Source organism: Lynx canadensis, chromosome A1 (genome assembly GCF_007474595.2).
Source record: "Lynx canadensis isolate LIC74 chromosome A1, mLynCan4.pri.v2, whole genome shotgun sequence".
In the NCBI taxonomy this organism is placed as follows: domain Eukaryota; kingdom Metazoa; phylum Chordata; class Mammalia; order Carnivora; family Felidae; genus Lynx; species Lynx canadensis.
This window is the reverse complement of record NC_044303.2, coordinates 127,289,169-127,310,947: the sequence shown is the minus strand read 5'-3', so window position 1 is coordinate 127,310,947 and position 21,779 is coordinate 127,289,169. Positions and strand designations below refer to the sequence as shown.

Here is a 21,779-nt window from a genome sequence, read left to right as displayed (position 1 = left end):
TTTTTTCAACCAGCAAAGGTGAAGGACTTGTGTGATAAAGGTAGACCCCAGTTCAAACCCCCTCTCTTCCTCTTGCTCAGTGAATGGCCTTGGGCAAATCAAGGAACTTTCCCCAGCCTGGGTTACTCCTCTGCTAAATGACAGTTCCAATAGAACCCACTTTGTGAGGTTTTTAAGATATTAAAATAAACTTGTGAAATGCTCAGCACAATGTCTAGAAAACAAAATGAATTTTCAGTGTTATCAGTAAGAGCTCTTTCATGTCTAAAATGTTATAATAGTTTTAAAAAAAACAACGCAGGGTGTAGATAATAGAATTATGCATAATTCTTCTACTTTTTCAAATTTCATGAAATTTTATAATTGCTATAACTTAGACCAAAAATTTAGTTAATCCATAAATAACACACCATATAATAGTGATTTTTTTCATTACTGCCAGCAATTAAAAGTAGAATGTTACCACCATATCTTTTAGAAGAGTAATGACTTTTTTGCTTAAGGTTTTTCCAGAGATCATAAATTCTTTCTAGTACCCATATTTCTGCGTTCAAAAAACATTTACACTCTTCATTGTTTTAATCATATTTTGTGATAACAAGATCATATAAATTTAGGGATTTTTAACTGATTACTATTGAATACCCATAATTTTATTTCTAAGAGTGAGAGCTGGGTGAGAAATTAAAATCAGGTAAAATAATATAAGTAACCATCACCAAACATAGAAATAATCATTCCAACTATGGTTTATTCAGGTAATTAACTATTATTGCTTCTGACTAAAGTCTCTGGATATTGTTTTAAGAAAAATATATCTAAATATATGGTAAAAAATGAGAAAAAATATGTATATGATACTTCAAGTAGTACTTATTAAATAACAAATACTTTTATTTAAAAAATAAATTTTTCTCCAATTTGGTCCTTGCCATCGATGGTCTTAAATTCCCAAGAAATCTATATAATTATACATATTCTATGGTATTCCTATAATCTACAAAAAAACCAACAGAATTTTAGTACACTGAGAAATATATACATGTAAAAAATCATTTATTCTATGTTAGCAAACTTTTTAAATAAATATATATACTTAATACTTTTGAAATTAGGATTTGAATATAAACCAACTCTGCATAGTATATAGGCATATCTGATGCCTGAAAATAATCCTGGAATGTATTTAGAAGAGTTTACATATGATTAGCTCAATGTTTCATAACACCTTATGGAAGGTGGTTGGTCATTGGCCCAGAGGCTGCAGATTTGTTTTGTTTTGTTTTGTTTTGTTTTGTTTTTTAAATGCTTCATATTTTCACAAATGGCCTTTTACTCAAGTACATGATCTGGAAAGCTATACTAGAATTAAAAAAAAAAAAGAAAAAAATCCTGTTAAGTACTGAACAGTTTCACCACTGATGGGGCATCTTTGGGAAAGCAGATAAAAAGGCCCAGTAAGCAAGTTTGTCTATGACCTTCTCTTAAGCCCTGTTGGATACCTCCTAGAATATTTTGTTGACCTAACCAGTAATACCTTAAATTTTTAGTATGAGATATAATACCATTGAATGCTAAATATTATAGATAATGCTTAAAATGAAAGATATTTAGTCACTTGAAGTGATGTCTGCATTATTTGGCTTAATATGTCATAGTTGTTTTTGCAAATGGATAGGAGACTTGATTTTACACAAGTCACCCAAGGCAGTGTTCAAACAGACCAAGAATTATCCCCTTCCTCCAGTATGCTTTGGAGTTTAGAATTTCACACTAAATTATTCTGGCTAAAAAGACATTCTCCTTTCAAAATAGAATTTCTTTTGCCATAAAAATTTTAAAAAGAAATATAAGCAAAAGGAAAAAATGGAAATTTCCCATAATTCCAAACCCCCAAATAACTAGTATTGGCATTTTACTTTACATCTCCCTAGGTTTATTTTTTTTTAGTGTATTTTCCTTTCCATAATCCTTAATAACCAGCCTCACACTGTCCAAAGAGGTCAAAGGTCTCCAAAACCCACCTCATCTGCCTCTACTTGAGAACTCATTGCTTTCTGCCTGAGTCTCCAAAACGTGTTTTACTCCCCAGTCATGGATTTCTGTAAAGCTAAGAGAACAAAATCTTGTTATAAGACAATTTAGAAAGACATCCAATTTGATGGACATGGCTGAAACCTAACCAATTTGGACAGATTTAATCTTCAGAAGGGGTCCTACAACACTGCTTCAGACTGTGTTCCCATGTCCACAACACTGTCCGGGTAAGAAATTCTTGCTGGTGTTTAACCTAAACTCTTTGCCACTTCCAATTTCTTATATTTCCCCTATAACCTCAAAATCTTTTTGGTCCTCAAAAAAGTGACATCTTTATAGATGTGTCTTATTTCCATCTTGAAATATTCTCCTATGTTTTTGTTGAAATCTTCTGGTGTGGGGATTTTCTTAGGCACAAAGGCTAGGTATTGAGAGGAATCCCAATGCCATGCCACATCATGCCTCTCTGCAACTGGCCTTTTTCTCCTAAAAGTATAGGAACAGTTTGGCCAGAGTTCTTTCCGTAGACTAAGGAATACCAGTGAGACACAACACTGATGAAATTTAGCAAACTCTGGTTTTTAGTTAGCTATGTCTGGCCACACCTGTCCAGATATGTGATATGACTACCTTGTAAAACTGCAAGCCAACTAGAATTCTCATTTGGTGAAATTCTCATCTTGTTAAAAGAAGTGTAATATTTGACTAAGGAAAAGCCAGAAAATACCCACTATTATCTGGGATCCCTGGAGAAACCCCCATGTTAAAAACTAAGGAGATATACAGAGTAGGAACAGACGAGTCATTTTACCTTTACTGTAAGCAAAATATAGCACCTAGGATAATTTTGTAAAAATGTACCAGTCGCTAACTCTATAGAACATTACTGTTACATTGGCAATAGAACATTGCCAGTGTATTACATTTTTAAGGCCCCTGAGTATCCCTGACCCATTTCACCCAGCAGCAGCCACCTTGTGGCTCATCTCAATCTCCAGCTTGATGAGTCCACCAGGCGCCCCTACTGGCTTGTAAAAGAAGTTGGTCATCACATTTCAGTTGCTTCTGCTAGTTTTTCCCTGATATTTTATTAAAAGAAATTACAGCTAGCATCTTCTAGGAATCAAAGTACTTTTTAGATTTAATTATATGAAACCATCAAAATCAACCTCTGTTGACCTACAAAAAGAGCAATTTCATATGGTTTAACTAAAACATAACTTGGAAAGAAGTTTTCTATCAAAATGACCTTTCTATCTTATAAATAATTATACTTTGACTCCATTTTTGTTGTTATTGTTTTTGTTTTTGTTTTTTTCTGGAAGTAAAACCAAGGTGAGGAATTCTTTCTTGTTCTCCCTTTCCTCAAGGCCACTGGCAACTCTTGGTCTGTATTTTAGCACCATCTATTGGTATAAAGTGTATTTGGAATGAAAAGTAATCCTCAAAATTCTTTGTTACCTTTTAAGCAGGGATTTTTAAGGAGAATGTTGTTGCCACATCTTTTTTTGTCTGTTTGTTTGAAGCAACCTCCTTTTGACATCTTTTTAAGAAATCATTGACAGATACATTTCTTTTAGTCTATTATGTTCAGTTGTTTGTTGTTTAACTTTTAAATGAAACCCATAGTTTCCTGCTATTTTCAGTGAATCTTATTGGTTAATAAATGTTTAAAAGTATTTAAGAAAATCTAAGATTCATGTGTATAAATAATATTTAATCCTTCTCCTGGGCCAATACATCATCCACCTCTGCAAAAGTTTTCCATAGTGCTGTCACGATTTCTTTCCTAAAGTGTATATATGTCATCATTGAAAATGTATTTTTGACCTTGACTGATTACACTGTTGCTTGGAGGGGCAGAAGAGAAAGAAATGGACTTCATTTTCTAACCATTGAGCTGTGTAAGGGAAAAACCTCAAGGTACTTTTTGGTTAGCACACCTTAAGGAGTGGAGAAAAGTATAGGAGTTGCAAAGCCCTGACTATAATTCTCAAAAGGTTGAATTCAAGGGGAGTGAGAGTTTCCCTGAAACAAAAGCAAAGAATAACTAGATCCTTACTGAGGGGCTTGAGTCAAACTGTTTCCAGTTCTCCCACACAGCCTAGAGTTCCGGATGCTTCACTCTGTGGCCTGCAAGACAAGTGAGAGCATGAAACACTAACTCCGTGCATTCGTGATGTAGGCACCCAGGATCAATCAGCTAAATCCAGGGCAACGCCCCTGTAGCATATGTCTGGAACTTTTATTTATACTTCTGCCAGTATCATATGTGTGCTGTAGTGCAGGAGATAATAATTAATCCTTATTAGAAATTTTAGAAAGTATTATTTGTCCTGCCACAGAAACAGTGATCTAATATCAGCCCACAAAAGGCATGATGTATTTACAAAGTTATTTACTGCAGCAGTGTTTGTAAAAGCAAACGTGAGGAGACAACTTACAAGTCAATTTGGAGAGGGGATAGGCGGCATGCCTGGACGAGGGGCTGGAAAGGAAATTTATTTTTTCACTTTTTATTTTGAAGTAATTCATGCATATAAGAGAATATATCTAGTTATTATCTAAAATATAAAGGACACTAAAATCAGCAGCTAAAGAAGTAGAACAGTACCAATATGTTTAATACCCCCTGAGCATATGTTGTCAATTTCATCTACCTGCCTCCTCTCACAAATAACAGTAATTTTGGTTTTTGTCTTTATTAATGAGGGAGATATATAGTTTACATTCTACCCTTTGTTCTGTTTAAACTCTGTCCTGTGTGGAGATAGATTATGCAAAAACTACATGAAATTTAAATTAATATCTGAAACAAAATTATCTGATTTAATAACCTTTACTATAACAGAGTCAAAAATTGTTTCACAGAAAAACAATTATAGTCTATCTTTCATGAACTAATGTTTTCTTTCAAATGAGTGTAGAACTCGAATTAGCTGCAGCACTATTTCTGTTTATCCAGGTGTCAAATGCAGTGCACTCACTATAATTTATTAGATAAAGGTCTCAGAATTCTGAGGTTAAAATTCTGTCTAGAAAAAAGGAGTATTTAGGGAGTGCAATAATCTCATTTAAAATATTTTATTAGTATATTTGATATTCAATCCTTAAAGTCTAAATTAGGCCTGTATGATTTAATGACAGTGGATCACTTATCAGATTTATTTCTATTTCTGCATCATTCAAGACTTCATGCCTAATGAAAGACAGCATGCTCTGATGTCAGCACTTGGTTATTTGAATACTCCGTCATAGGCAGCGTGACCTTTCAGTGCTGTGAGTTGTTTACATGTGATAATGAGCCAGGTTTTTCCAGTGACTGAGTTAATCATGGTTGGCACCTCAGGAAGCACCGTTAACCCCTTCAGGGGATAATGCTGTAGGTCACTGTCCTGGGGTGTAAACAGCACCCCAGTGACCAACAAGAATCAATGCCCGTTTCAGAAATTTCTGAGACATTTTTGTCTTAGAAAAACATTTAGACTGGTTTTAGTCTAAGTCAGAGCTGGATGAAAACATTTTGGAAGTAGTTCTGGAACAGTGGGAACAACGATGGATTTGTGTTCCCCACCCCCCTTTGTTACCAATGATAGGAACTAAGTAAACTCCCCATGCACATGCCAGATCATTAAACAAATGGAATGCTGCCATCATGGGCTAATATTCTTTGAGTGCTTTCTGTTTGCCGGGCACTGTCCTTGGCACCTAACCTGTCATTTCATATCATCTTCACAACAGTCCTCAAAGACAGCTATCACTATCCTGGGTTACAGAAAAGGAAACTGAGGTAGACAGAGATTATGTAACTTGTCTAAATTCACTGAATACGTAACAGAGCCAGGCAGTCTGGGTCGTTACGTAGTACCTAACAGGACAATTGAAATCTATGTTTTAGATAAACTCAACATTCTGGTTGTCACCCACATTACTTATAATCTCACCTGATGTAGGCTCTACCTTGAAGGAAACTCACCCATTCTAGTGCAAAGGGAGGCAGGTAAAGCTCTTGCAAATGTTCTCTCCTAGCCTCACTTCCAGTTCTTTCGCCACCTTCTAGTTACACTAGATTAGAAAAAGAAGGACCTTCAGAGGTAGATGGGACATGCTGGTCCCGCCTTTGTGTATATGGGTGTGTTGTGTCTATGTATTCATTTCTTCAACAAAATTCTTTAGTACTTTCTCTAGGCCCAGTTTTGAGCACATAGGGTGGTCCCATTTTATGTGAAAATGCATCCTTCAGAATCTTAAAATTGATGATTCAGATAACCTTAACAAAGAAAAGAATTTTTCTTTGCTAGGTAGCCATGTGGCAAAAGTGAAAAAAAATTTTAAATTCACCTAGATTTCTGACTCTGAAAATCTGACATTCTTAGTGAATATTTAAAGAGAATTTGGGAACATATATTTAAAATTTTACCCCTAAAGTGAGAGTTTCTTATTATTTTGTATTATACTATTTTTAATTTGCATAATTCATAACAATACTGTATGTATATTGCCTAAGATATTGTTTTGGTGGCTGAGGAATCCAGGAATACTGTGTCAGCTTCTGCTACGTCACCATATTCATTGGCAATGAGGAGAAATACCTGGGAAATCTTTGCAGTCTGACCACTCCAGATTTCAAATAGATACGTGTAAACTTCACTAAGGGCTAAAAGATTCTTTAGTGGTATGTGAAACTAGGTTGCAAGCAGTATCAGGTTTTCACTTAACAAACTACTTTTTACATCACCAAACCATTTTAAATTGCACTAAAGATGGCTCTGTTCCAAGGAGCTTAAAGAGTCCCTTTTTGTTGTAGGTCTTGGCCAGCCTGCGAACTGTACGAAACAACTTTGCTGCATTAACTAATTTGCAAGATCGAGCACCTAGCAAGTAAGTTATCCTTTCCCCACCCCGTCATGCTAAACTTTTAGACGGTGTTTTCTGAGTCTGGTTGAACTCAAGGCAATGTATTTGATTTCTCTCAGTCGTTGCCATGTTGTCTAACCATTTACACTAAGGCCTAAGATGTCCCGTCAATTTTCTATAATACTTGCAGTGATGGTTCTAATATCAGAAATGAAGCTGTATGAGAAATCAATATGGTGCCTGCATCTGTCAGAAATCACCTGGCATAATCAGTCCTCTGCCCAGTTATTCACACTCAGGGTAACTCTATCGTTTTGGCTTTACTTCATAAATTAACCGTGGACATATAATCTCATCAAGCCTTAAAGTCAATCCAAAGTCATCCTCCTAATTCTAAGACACCAGTTTAACTTGGAGAAGCATTGTATCATATCAAAGATCTTTGATTCTCCTGCTGTTACTGAATCTCAGATAAGGAGCCTCATGGAGCAATTAATAAAATTGTGATTTTTTTGTGTGTGTGTGTGTGATAACAGAGGAAGCATTTGAAAGACAGAAAGCTGAGATGGGAAATAATTATAATTTGAATCATCTAATAAAGGTGAAAAATCTAAAAAGAGAAAATTTTTCACGATTAAGTGGAAAACTAATTACTCAAATGCTCCTTATTTTGGCATTCTATCATTAATAATAAACAACAAGTCATTAAAATGTAAACTCCAGAGGCTCTGGGTGGCTCAGTCAGTTAAACATCCTACTTCAGCTCAGGTTAGGATCTCAAGGTTCACTAGTTTGAGCTCCACATCGGGCTCTGTGCTGACACCTCAGAGCCTGGAGCCTGCTTCAGATTCTGTGTCTCCCTCTCTCTCTGCCCCTCCCCTGCTAGTGCTGTCTGTCTCTCTCTCTCTAAAATAAACAAACATTAAAAAATTAATAATAAAATAAAATATCAAGTCCAAATAATTTACCAGAAGAAAAAAACATTTCTTTAAATAAATATTAAGATAACAGTGGATAGAAATTTATTTAAAATTATAACTCGGGGCGCCTGGGTGGCTCAGTCGGTTGGGCGTCCGACTTCAGCTCAGGTCACGATCTCGCGGTCCGTGAGTTCGAGCCCCGCATCGGGCTCTGGGCTGATGGCTCAGAGCCTGGAGCCTGTTTCCGATTTTGTGCCTCCCTCTCTCTCTGCCCCTCCCCCGTTCATGCTCTGTCTCTCTCTGTCTCAAAAATAAATAAACGTTAAAAAAAAATTAAAAAAAATAAAATTAAATAAAATTATAACTTATCTAAGTCTATAAAAGTATATGGAAAATCTGAATAATAATTTTAATTGTTTTAAATGTTTATTTATTTATTTATTTATTTTTTATTTTTAAGAAGAGAGAGAGACAGAGTGCAAGCAGGGGAGGGGCAGAGAGAGAGAGACAGAGACACAGAATCTGAGGCAGGCTCCAGGCTCTAAACTATCAGCACAGAGCCTGATGCAGGACTCAAACTTGTGAACTCTGAGATCATGACCTGAGCCAGAGTCAGAGGCTTAACTGACTGAGCCACCCTGATGCCCCGAAAGATCTGAATAATTTTAAATAAAATCCCATAATAATGTAACTGACACATTCACATTTTCCATGTGAATTAAAAAAAAAAAAAAAAACTCTGGCCACTATGTATGCATTTTCTATGATAACAAAGGTTTTTTTAAAAACCAATATAAATGCTACAACGCAAGTAATTATTCGAATGGAACCCAGAAGCTTCAGTCAATTGTCCTGTTTTCCAAGTAATGATTTCGCAGTCCTGTCTCCTCAGTCTGAACATTTCTCACCTTCTTCTCCACCCCCACCTCATCTGTTGGGCTAATTGCAATCCATTCTTTAGGTCACAGCTTAAATATAATTTACTTGGGGTCATCATCCCTGGCTAACACCCAACATAACACACGTACACACAGGTCCCAGACTTGATGGTACGTCCTTCCATGTCTGTGTAACTGCATACTGCACCTAACTCCTATGTTAGCACATATCCCTCTGTGCTCCAGGTACCTATTTACTTGTCTGAGCACCCCTGAAGAATGTCAGCCTGCAGCCATTGGGGGGTGTATGTGGTTGACGTGTGTTCCTGGTGCCTCACACAAGAGCCAGCACAGAGCAGTCACTCTGAATGTGCTTGTTGGCTAGAAGAGCAAAGTGATACTGTAGCATGTGAAATCTGAGGGTTTACTTGCAGTATTTGTTTACCATTACCAAACGTGTCTTCTGTGCTCCATGGCCATATAATATCCCAGTGATCTCAACAGCCTCGTGGGTATTTTGGCATTTGGTAACTCATAGGTAACGTCACCTCCTCTTTGGAAAGTCTCAGCTTCACAGGAGGCATGAAATTACGGGTGTCACTCGCAAACATTTTAGTCCCAAATATTAAGGCATGTCTTTGAATAGGCAAACTACAAACTTTATAATGCCTTTTATACTTCCTTCAGACATGGTCACTTGGGTACCAACATCTAAACCTGTGTCAGGCAAACAGTTTACCAGACAGGTGTGAAGGCAGCAGACTGGCTTTCTGTCTCTAAAGAGATGACCTAAGACCCATCCCTTGAAAGATAAAGTTTTCAACTGATTTGCAAGGATGAAACAGATTAAAGTGGAAAAGAGCAGCTAGAGGAGGATAGAAACTCATAGCTTATGCCTAAACCTGACCTATTGTATGTCCAGTGACATCTAACCAAACAATATTAGCTGGTAGTCTCTAAGTAAAGGCCTTTGTAGTCTCTCTTTTGGCTAATGCAGATTTGTACCTCCTTTACTGATTCAAATTGAATCAAACTCTTCATGTATCAGAATAGCAGAAATTAGTCTACACAGCTAAGCTCTGCTGCAGACAGCGATAGTGAAATGGTATAACTCTGGCTTGTCACATGATGACCATGAGGAAATCAGAATTTTCCCTGCTGGACACTTACAATGCCACTAAAACATTTCCAAGCTTACCCTTGGATTTCATGGAAGGCATGTGAGGCCTTGCACAATCCACCCTTTTTGTTTGCTACAGGAAAGAAGTCCATGAGGAATGCATGTGAAGCCTGGCCCCTGTGGGTACTCAAATGTGCATTGCTGATTTTACTAGTCTATCACTGGTTTCTATCATGTTGCTCTTTCTTGCCCCTGAGATTTTTAATTCCACAGTGAGTTCTGACCCATTCTTCATTAAATGATTTACCACTGTAACCATGATCAAGTGATTAATATTGTCTGCTTGTCATTATTTGTTGAAATACCAATTTCCCAAGTCCCCAAATTGTAGGATTGTTATTAAGAGAAGATAATAAATAAAAAGGCAATAACTCGGTTTTCTAAAACTGTAGATGAGCTTAAGATATTCATTTGATACCATTTTTCAGATAAAACGCTTTCTGGATTTTCACAGAGCAAGGACTAAAAAATGAGTAATTAAGATATAAATTATTTGAATAATATACTCTCAGCAAGAAGATCAGCTCTATTTCAGAGTAACAATTTAAAGCATCACCCTTTCTGTTTTATGAAACATTGATCAAGTTTTACATTTTCTCATTTCATTTACTAATAAAAACCAGAATAACTTGGCAGTTGATCATGGTGCATTTCCAGCCAAACACAAAACTTCAATCCTAAAGTGACATCAATAAACTTAAAAGCAGTAAGTCAGAGCCAGACACTGCCTGGAACCAAGGCAGTGAGAATTTAGAAAGCACTAGACTGCATCTCCCAATTAAGAGATGTGCCATCTCAGGAAAGCAGATTTGAACACAGCTCTGCAAGAGTCTGTCATTTGCACAGATGCATGGCTGTTCATCCTCTTTCCACAAAAGCATCTTAAAAATAAGGCAGTATGGCAGAGTGCTGGCTCTAGAATCCCACTGCGTTAGTTGAAAACTCAGCTCTCTTATTCTGAACAAGTGACTCGACTTCCCAAAGCTTTGTTTTCCTCTTTTGTAAAACGAAAACAATGAGATAACCTGCTTTATGGTTTCTTTTGAGGATCAAAGTAGATTATTCATCGAAAGTGCTCATTTAGCACAGTGTCTGACACACAGTAAGTGTTTTATAAGTGTTAGTTAAGTGTTAAAGATCACTATGCAATATTTTAAAAGCTTCCAATTGTAAGTAAGTTATAGACCATAAGTGATATTCTTTTCAACATAATTTATTAAGCACTGATTGAATAGTGGATACGTTGTGGCTGGACTCTGTAGAGATACATGTTAGTTTTAGAGCAGGGTTTTTCAGTTCAAGGGGAATATAATCACCTTGTGAAACTTTGCAAGCATCTGAAAAATCAGAGAATACAAGATAGAACCTATTTAAGTACCTTTGGTTTATAGTGTTTCTGCAGTCTCTATAGCATCTATTTGGACAAAGCATTGATATACCTCTCTGATAAATGTATCAGAGATGTTTCTCAATATAAGGAAAGGAAAAGGAAAGTGTTTAAATAGCTTCTCTAATTGTAACACAGTCTCCAAGGAGTCATTCACTTCTGAGAATTTATGCCAAAAACAAAAGTTTCTCATCGCTGTATTAGGGAAACCACTTGTCGCTTGACTGTTCTTCAAATTCACAAAGTTTGTGTTTGCTCTGTAAACCCTGGTTTAATTGAATGCAGTCAATTAATAAGAACTTCCTCCTCTATCATGTTCCTGTGACATTTACTTCAGCCTTATTTTCCCCAAAGTCTATCACTGTGAGATTTAACTCTTTGCTTTTTTGACATGTGTGATATTAACTATAGACTAGGAACTTAACTGGCTAGTCTGAGAGAAATCTTCATTTGCATGTCCTGCCTTAAAAATAATCCTTTGAATTAAAATGGCATATTGGAGATGACTCCGAGAGTCCTGAGATTAACATGCAGACATATTTACTGCTTTGTACTTTTCTCTCTTTGTCAGAAGATCACCCATGTGCAACCAACCATCCATCAACAAAGCCACCATAACAGGTAAGAAAGATCTAGAAGCTTACTCTTCTTCTGTCTAGAAAAAAAAAAATCATATCTTCCAAGGTTCAGCATAACACTTAACACCAATTTTATATTGCAATTCTATAATTTTAAAGAAATTGTTCCCTTTTTCTCTCTATTATCATTTCTATCCTTGAGTCCACAAGTTCTCCATTTAAGCTATTATTTACGAAATCTTTACTGATGTGCCGTCTTTAAAGACCATTTAAATCTGTGCTGATACATTGCTCTCGGCATTTGTATTACGAGAGATAGTGTTACCTTCCAAATGTTGACCATATCGTTTCCAGGCTTATGCCATCAGCATGACATTATTGTGTTGTAGTTTGTTTTAATGAAAGGGAAAGCATAAATAAAAGGGACCTTACTGGTTAATTGATATCCCAGTTGTGTGCAGGAAGGAACACCATTCCAGTAATCCTGATTTTGGCTCAAAGTGAGAATAAATTTACTTTGGGAGGGGAGAGAAGTAATTATACAACACAGGAAAGTTCAATGAGATCAAAAGAACAGATGTTTGGGGAAAAGAAGGGAAAAGAAGGATGAGGGACATAAAGGGCAAAAAAAAAAAAAAATCATCCCAATTCCTATTAATCTATTTTAGACATGGGGCTTGACCTCAACTGAACCAAAAACAGAACAAATGATCTCATTTTGCTGAACCTGAAACCAAATTGAACTCATTTAATCATTTCTTGAAACCCCAATTGATTCATTAAAATAATTGCCTGGAAAAGAAAACCTATGTTTTCTAAAATTATTACCAGAAGAAAATTAACATATTCTCCAAACTAGACCATTACTTCATTTGATTCAAGTGCCTTCCTTGGACTCCAACTCAGAATATTTTGAGAGCTCCTTATTAAGCTATTAGTGAGTACACTTTGCTTGAAAGTTAACTTCCCCATTCAGGTCAGCACTTTTAATCTGGTCTCCTTTGCGGTCACATCAGAGTTGATTCTGGAACAGTTGGTAATGTTGTTCTTTTTGGAATGTCTTTTGAATGGGATTTGTATTTCAACGAATATTAAATGTTTGGTTCTTTTTCCTATGTTTATCTTTCAAGATCTTGTTGGTGATGATTTTCAAGTGTCATTTCATAGTGTATGCCTTGTCCATCACATTTCTTCCTGTCATTGTACAAGATATAGACTGAAATTCCTGTATATTAAAATAAGTTCTTTGATTAACAACTTTTTTTTTCCCAGAAAGCTGAGTTCAATGTCAATGGGTCTCAACTGAGATAGGGGTGTAGAACTGGATGGCCCTGTCTCTGTACACTTGCCTCTTACGTTGAGGGACAAGCAGGCCAACCTTTGTGAGCCTGCAGCTGGGGCTTCTAGTGAGAGAGGCCACATGGAAGCTCATCCCCAGCCCTGCTTCAGGCTCTAGATCTGACCCCTACGCAGAGGGGTCACCTCCCCACCCCTACTATTTTTGCCACAAGCAGGACTCTGACATTGTAGTTTGAACAGAACGCAGTGCTATTTTGGTTCCTGGACGCTTGTGTAGCTTGAGGTCACATATGAGCCAGCCTCACAGGAGCATCCTCTCCAGAGAGCAGCTGCAGGTATCGGTGGAGATTGCTGTGTCCATCAGGAGGTGGTGGGTGGTCAGTGGTCCAGGCAGCTGTCCAACCACCCTGGCAGATGCTGGGAAGTGATTAAAGGGAGAGTAATTGCACTCAAAGGGCACTGACTTTTCTTAAACACATGTGAGAGACCCTATAGAAGCCCCCACAAATGTTCACATAGTGTTGAGGCCCAGGAGTTATACCAGAGGGAACTTTGAGCCATTGAAATCTGAGAATTAAGGTTAATATGGCCTCATTTGTACCCACAAGCTCCTGACCTGAGGCCTAGGGACAGTGGGGCTACAGAAATATCTTATCTAGGAAGGGAAACTAATTAACTGTCATTAACTGCTTAGTGCAGCCGTGTTCATCACAGAGCACAATGGGAAATTAACTAGAGAATGGCAGTCTTTTTTCCTTGTCCCAGCCTAGCCAACCAAGGTGGAAAAGTGGAATGGAGGCTGTGGGAATGAGGGCAATGGCAGGAAAAGATTTCTGTCTCTGAGCCCACTCTGAAAAAGTAGGCTCTTAAAAACATAAACCTGGATAGAAGTAAGAGTTGAGGTACACAGAAAAGTGCATCTCCTTCCTCAGCTGCTGACTGTTCAGGACCTATACATCCAGGTTCACGCCTCCTATTGTTAGAACCCAGCTATTCCTGTGTCATGGTCCTGGGAATGGCAGAAAAGAGTGTTAAAAAGGGTCAGTGGGGCACCCTTTAAGATGAACTTGACCTTCTTAGATATTTTGGTTAGGATCTGGAGGAACAGTGCACCATATGGCAGAGTCCAGGAGTGGTCCAAAAGGCTGCTGTGGTGCACAGCTCCAGGGGCCCCTGGAGGGCAACCACTTAGAACATCACGGATGGGCGCCCCTGGAATTGTGTAGCATGGGTGTTCTGCCTGTCTAGAATTCAAATCATGCTCTACCATGATAACTGTGTGGCCCTGGGCAGGCCACGTACCCCTCTCTGCCTTGGTTTCCCCATTTATAAATTGGTTATCATATCTCATACAGTTATTGCTAAGTAAGGGGCATTCACATATGGATGCTCTCAGCATCCTGCTTCACAGAGTAGGCATGCAAGACATTTTCTCTTTTGCTTTGCACTTGTTTTTATTCTCTGTAGGTAGAACAAGGGATGATGGAATGAGTAGGGCAGAGAGATGAAAGGAGGAAAAAATGAGAGAAAGAGGCTTGTAGGGTCATAAGAGAGAAAATATGGAGCCCCCCAAAATGGTCAAAACGGACACACTTCCTTGGTGCCTGTCAAAAGTGGGTCTTCCTATTGCTCCCAGTGCTGTGTCCCTACTTTTCCTCACTGCCACACACATTGGTGGCCCTGTGATGTGGGCGATAAAGTATGGTGCAGAATCATTTTCAAAATCTAAAATAATGATCTCTCTACAACTTTTCCGTAAATCAACCATTTGATTTCTATAAAAGAACAGTTAAGAACTTTGTCTACATGCGTCACACTATGTTTTCTAAAGCTTTGTCCCACAGAACTTACAATACCCTTTTCTCCTTTGAGATTATTCCATTTGACATGTGTTTTAAAGCCAGGGAAGTTTGATTTTATATCATTAGGGTTAAAGCGTGTAAATCACTTGGCAGTTTCTATTTCCATAGCTAATGTACATTTTCAAATGTACATTTATAAACGAGTCTCATTACTAAAGAGCTATTTTGTTCTTTAGGGTGATATAACAAACACATGGCATGTGGGGTTTGGAGCTGGAGTACAAACCCTGGGTCTCTCATTTGCTTTATTCCCTCATTTGAAGAATGTAGATATGAGTAGCTAACTCTCAGTGCTGTTTCAGAAATTTGGGGAGATAATTTAGACAAAGACCAGAAGTCAGCAGGTTATGAGTAACTCCCCAAGTGTTTCTTCCTATAATCCTAATCCATGTGTGGCATCTATTGTTGTTGTTGTTCTTAAAGCTAATTTGAAAGCTTGTAAGGTAGAGGAGGAAGACACTGATGATGTGTCAGCTTTTCTGGAACATTTCATCAATGATTGTTTTTAAACAGTAATCACAGGACATTTTAGGAATCCTTGTATGACTTAGAGCAAGGCTCACCTACTTAGGTCCTTAAGGGGCAGTGAATAATAGAACTAGAGTATGTTGAAACATGAGGGGGCAGCAAAGCGTCAGAGATGGCCAAGCCATCGCTGTATTGTGCTGTTCTGTATAGGTTTTGGAGTTTAGCTATGCCTCTTTAGACACAATTAGTCCTTTCGAGCATTTCGTTTTCAAATGATGTGAACTCAGGAAAAGCTACCTCATACAATCTTGTCATGTCTTCACAGTATCACTTTTCACTAAGTTTCTAATTGCCACATTTTCAATCCCTTTAATCATTTTCAAATTAAGGATTTTCATGCAAGAATGCAACTCAGAGGAAATTTAAACTTCTCTATTGTAAAGTTGAGAAAATGAGGCCTAGTGAGAGTAAATGGTACTTAGACATGGATCCAGGAATATATATCTCTGAGTCCAGGGGCCTTCTTACACCCCTGTAAAACCATTCATCATATTAGGGTAGCTTTCAGACCCACTTTAGAAGTGTATGCGTTGAGAAAGTGTAAGTATTAAAGGATACTAATTTATGAGCAATAGATACAGAACTGTATTTCTTGTACATAAACTCGAAAATTAGAAAAAAAGTCATGTCCTATCTCCTCCCTGGATAAGTCTTTATATTTAGAGCTGTTTCGATTATATTCACTGAATATAACCTCTAGGCTCTCAGATAAATCGAACTTGGAGGTTTAAGGCAAATGTCTTTTGGCTCAAGATTTTAAAAAATACGAGTTTTTCTCTATAAGTGATAAGGTGAATATAATTGCTTACACTTTACCTATAGAGGGAGTCATGTGATACAGTGACTAGCATAAAACAAAATTGATTTTAGTCCACAAAAAAATTGGTGTAAGTCTCCACTCCACATATTTTACCCTGAATATTCACAACCCCTTAAAAACCAAGTGTTTTCTAAATAGAATTTAGTCAGTTCGGTAAGTAGAAGATATAAAAAGTAAATTATCCAAATAGTACTAATTAGTTGAAACCCAGTGAGAATAAACTTAACCTTGCATGTTTATTGTTTTTCTAAAGCACAAAGTCATTCCTAAAATCCAACGAGGGGACAAAAAGAATACCAAAAGTACTTAACTGGAACAATTATTGTGTTATTATCTGGACTAATCATTTAACATTTTGAGCTTATTAAAGAAAAGACACCAAGAAAGTATTTTATGGTGACAATAGTGATGCTAGGTACTTAGTTAAGTCATTGTAAGTCTGTGTGTGTGTGTGTGTGTGTGTGTGTGTGTGTGTGAGAGAGAGAGAGAGAGAGAGAGAGAATAACAAATAGTGTATATAACATAAAAAGAAATATGTGCAATAATAATTGAAAGCAAGATATGCATAAAGAAGACAAATGGGTCTAGGTGAGAGAGGTCAAAGAGACATTGGATGGAAATGCATGTTAAGGTGGTGTGCGTGCAGGAGGAGACCAATCCATTGCACACAAGTCCACTCTACTAGTAACAGGCACCACTTCACCATGTACTTCCCCTATTTTCCCTTTTCCTTTAATAAGAGCACATTATAGCAAGACTCTGATAATTGCAGGAAATGGAAGCTCAGTTAGCTTTGTTAGGAATGTGATTGAAAAATGATTGTGTATGGGACTGTTTGTACATTGGCTTTAAAAAAAAATGTTTATTTTTGAGAGTGAGCAAGTGAGGGAGGGGCAGAGAGAGAGGGAGACAGAGAATCCCAAACAGGCTCTGCACTGTCAGTGCATAGCCTGATGTGGGGCTCAAACTCACCAACTGTGAGATCGTGACTAGAGCCAAAATCAAGAGTCAGACGCCTAACTGACTGAGCCACCCAGGTTCCCCTGTACATTGACTTTTTTGCAAGTTTTTTTCTTATTTTACTTTGACACTTAACACATCTACTGACTATCGAGTTTTTTAAAGTTTTTAAGCCAAAAGAGGTTACTTTTATAAAAATTCCTTCATGAAAAAGACCTCTCCAGAAAAAGCATTGAATTGAAAGATTTCCTTAAATACTTGAAGTATGACTATATGATTATTAAACTTATAATCTTTTAGAGGTATAAAAGTCTGTTTCTTTTTTATAAGCTAACCTGTTTTGCCTTTCTATACTTCTATTTAAATATATATTTATAAATACATATGTGTGTGTGGAGATAGAGAGAGAGGGGAAGCAGGTCTAACACAATGACTTTTCAACCAGGAAGTGATTGAAATAATACTTGGCGTTATAAACAGTGAAAAAAACAAATGTGTAATCATGGGGAAAATAATTAATTGAATATCTATTGCCTGAATATCTGCTCTGGGTATTTTGTTACAACATTAATTGACATAATTAAATGAAACTGCATGTTATTTAGTCAGCCAGTATGAGTCGAACCCTATAGATTGAAAACCTAGCTTTCCTTTTATTAGCTTTTTAACTGTGGTAAATTTACATAAATTCTCTAAGCTTTCATTTTCTCATCAGTAAATTCTAAGTCAGTGATTGGTAGCAAGAATGTATTCAACAAGTGGTAGGTAGTGTAAGTGCTAGAATTTTATTATGATTATGATTATTATCCATTTGGTGAACAAATATTTTCTGTGTACCTTCTATATGGCCTGCAATAGGGTAGGTTGTAGAGATCAAGGTATGAATAAAATGTGACTATTGGCATCAAGGAATTCACAATCGAGGGGAGAAGGAATCATGAATGATTATGTACAAGCCAAGTGGCCATAATTGAAGCAACTTCAAATACAGGTACTATCTATGGAAAGTTCTTTGCTGAGCTTTGAAGAATGTAGAGTTTTGCGTATAGTCAAGGGACGATCACCTGACCCCAAGGGGCCAGCAAGAGTGAGGTGTGGAAGCATGGGTGCCTGTCAGATCAGCAGACTAGGGACAGTAAAAGACAAAGAGAGTTGAAAGTGTGCGGAGCAACAAAACAGGAGCAGTGAAGAGTATTGGAAGCCAGTGTTGATCATGGTGGACTTTGTTTTATGGGCAAGGGAAGATTATCAATCATTTTTTTAAGTGTACTTATTTTGAGAGACAGAGAGAGAGAGAGAGAGAGCGAGAGCATGAGTGGGGGGGGGGCATAGAGAGAGAGGGAGAGAGAGAATCCCAAGCAGGCTCTGCACTGTTAATGCAGACACCGAGGTGGGGCTCAATCCCAGGAACCATGAGATCATGACCTCAGCTGATATCAAGAATCAGACGCTTAACTGACTGAGCCACCCAGGTGCCCCAAGTCATCAGTCGTTTCTATGCAGCAGAGCAAGTATATAATTTAGAAAGACAATATTGGAAGCAGGATAGAAAACATACCAAAAAGAAGAGACTGGAGGCAGCCCCATCCTCATTAGCAGGCTGTTATCTGTCAAGTACACACTAAGGATAACGCAACTCTGAACTCGGGTGGTGGTGTCTCCAGTGAAGATGAGGGGATAGACTGACAACTGTTTTCAGAGACAGAGTTGAGAATACTTGGCAGTTGATTACCTTGAAGAGTGATGAGAAAAGATGTGAAAACAGAAGTCATACGGTGTTCATCACAGCACATGTATATAAGCATAAAAGATGGAAAACAACCCAATAATAATAAATACTGTAGGAATTCTGTTTTGTTATAAAAACCTATAATAAAAAGGTTTTTACATGAATTATGGCAAAATTTTAATCATGTAAAAATGCTACTATTTTAAAGACTACATGATAAGGTGCTAAGTGGGCATTAGGCACACATTTAATACATTTTAATTATGTGTAATGGATTAAATTTAAGACATTCTTAGCTGTTGACTAGTAAGTAGCAAAGGCTGATAGCTTAATCATTTTATATAGACTCTAGTGACAAACATGTATTTTTTGGGTCTCAACTGTTTGCCTCTTCTCACTTGGAAAAGGTACTAATGGGATGCTGCCTAATGATATCTCAGTATTGGGGAGCCACAGTGAAGAATTAACTATATTTTCAAATAATATATCCCTCAGATAGGACAGTACTCTATCTGTTAATTATTGAGCCTATGACGCCTATGGCTTGACTATTGTATTATCCTTCTAGTGTCGAGCAAAGCTACCACGGAAAGAGAGGATCTGAATGTTCACCCAAGTCCACTGCAGCCAATATCCCTTCCTACTGCCCTGAGTTTGAAAAGGGCAGTATTTCCCAAACCTGCCTGACCAAAAGAGATCACCAGGGGATGCTTGAAAACAAAAATAAGAGGATAGATTCCCAGACAGTCCAGAACAGAATCTTTGGGACAAGACTCACAGTCTTTGTGAGTGCTCCCAGATGATCCATTTGGGCAGCCAAATTTGGGAGAATCATGGAATACTGAATGATGTGGGTGAGAGTGCCAGTGCACAGTGGGGTCATTGAGTTGCTCGTAATTTGCTGGAAAATCACTGTGTTTCTGGAAAGTGTATTAGTGACATCCACCCCCCCATGTAACAAACAATGCAGTGTAAGATAAACAAGATACTATGTGTGAAGTGCTGTGTGATTAGGAAGGAAAGACAAGGTGATACTATTATCAGTGTAAAGCACGTCATCATGGTCGTCATTACTGGGCTGCCATTGCTGTTATCTCTCAAAATGTATACAAGATTTTAATTAGACAAGCTTGCTCTTCTCCTAGAAGAGAAGTATCATGTCCATGTTTGCGTGTGAGGGTGGGAGCGGGCTTGGGAAATGTTATGTTTAGTAACTGTATTGTTTTTGTGTTCTTAGACATAGTACCAAGTTTCCTTAAAGAAAGAAAGAAAGAAAGAAAGAAAGAAAGAAAGAAAGAAAGAAAGAAAGAAAGAAAGAAAGAAAACAAAAGCTGCATTCTTAAGTTGCTCCCTTTACCCACAAAGGGCTTCCCACCCATGTATTCTGTAGAAAATATTCTAGGCATACTCAGAAATACATTACTGTGGTGGGGCAAAGCAGTGAAAATTCCTTTTGGTCTAATTTCCCAAATTTTACTGGTTAAATGTGACACTGAATTGTTTGACTCCATGAATCAACAGAGAGTTCACTTCGAGCAGCCTTCTTTCACCATCTCAGAAAATACTTTTAGAACATCAGTTGGAGATGGTATAGATACTGACATTAATAAAAGGTAACATTTTCTGACATTTAATACTTACTGAAGACTCTACAGGCATAATCTCCTTTAAACCGTATGAGGATCCGATATACAGCCACAAATGACAAAGTGTAGATTACAGCTGACTCAAAGGAAAGGTTTCCCTTCTTAAGGTCTATTGACATGTGCACAAAAACAAACAAACAAACATACAATCTGTCGTCATCTGCCTCTTCCCTAGGACAGTGACTCCCTAGGAATTTTTCTTGTTCTTTTGTTCTTCTTTTTTTTTTTTTTTAAGGAGGACAGAAAATAAATTTATATGGTCCTGTTATGAATGTATATGAATGGGTAGTAGGATTAGATGATGGATAAGGTCTGGGGTTCCTAGGTGGATCAGTTGCTTAAGAATCTGACTCTTGGTTTTGACTCAGGTCATGATCTCACAGTTCATGAGTTTGAGCCCCACATCAGGCTTCGTGATGACAGTGTGGAGCCTACTTGGATTTTCTCTCTCCCTCTCTCTCTGCCCCTTCCCGACACACTCTTCTCTCTCAAAATAAATAAACTTAGACATTTTTTAAAAAAGAGAATGGATAAAGTCTATGGATACAGAGAAACCTTTGGGAAACCCTAAGAACTCAGTTACATAAGCTAAGGAAAGGATTCCTGCCTAGGATGTAGAATTCTTGAAGCATTCTTTAATTCCTACCATCCTCTTCCTGACTCTCCTGAAGTACCTCCTGAGAGTACCCTGGCAGGAACTTCCACAGGGAGCGGCGGTGTGGTCTGTGTGAGAAGTGCCTCACATAGAGTATGTCAGAAGTTTAGGGGCAAAAAAGCAGTGCTTGAGGCTCCCACTCACCTTGCTTCTGGGACCACTTTTAACCCCTGAAATAGCACTTTCTACAAGTGATAAGATTCATCATGTCTTTGCTTTAGACTCTTGATAAGCCCATCATACCTGTTATATTTTCTTGGGCACAATTTCTAGCCATGAAGTTCCTTAGCTCTCTATCCCCCAGAAGCACTTCCTCTAGATATTTCCGATGTCTAAATATCCAGTGCTTTTTAGTGTGCTATCCTCTCTCTTTCTCTGTGGTTCCTTTCTGGAACTGTGGGCAGTCTGGAAGTATTTCTGCTTCACTGTATTCTACATGGGTG

General features: G+C 37.6%; 1 protein-coding gene across 4 annotated transcripts in view; it reads left to right on the top strand.

Annotated features, from left to right (window-relative positions):
- PDE4D (phosphodiesterase 4D) overlaps nt 1–21,779 on the top strand; it is a 553,431-nt gene that overhangs the window by 357,285 nt on the left and 174,367 nt on the right. For all 4 annotated transcript variants that reach the window (XM_030321448.1, XM_030321466.1, XM_030321439.1 and 1 more), the window contains 2 exons: nt 6,845–6,918; nt 11,831–11,880. In XM_030321448.1, the coding sequence (XP_030177308.1) occupies nt 6,845–6,918; nt 11,831–11,880 (124 nt within the window). The remainder of the gene's footprint in view (nt 1–6,844; nt 6,919–11,830; nt 11,881–21,779) is intronic.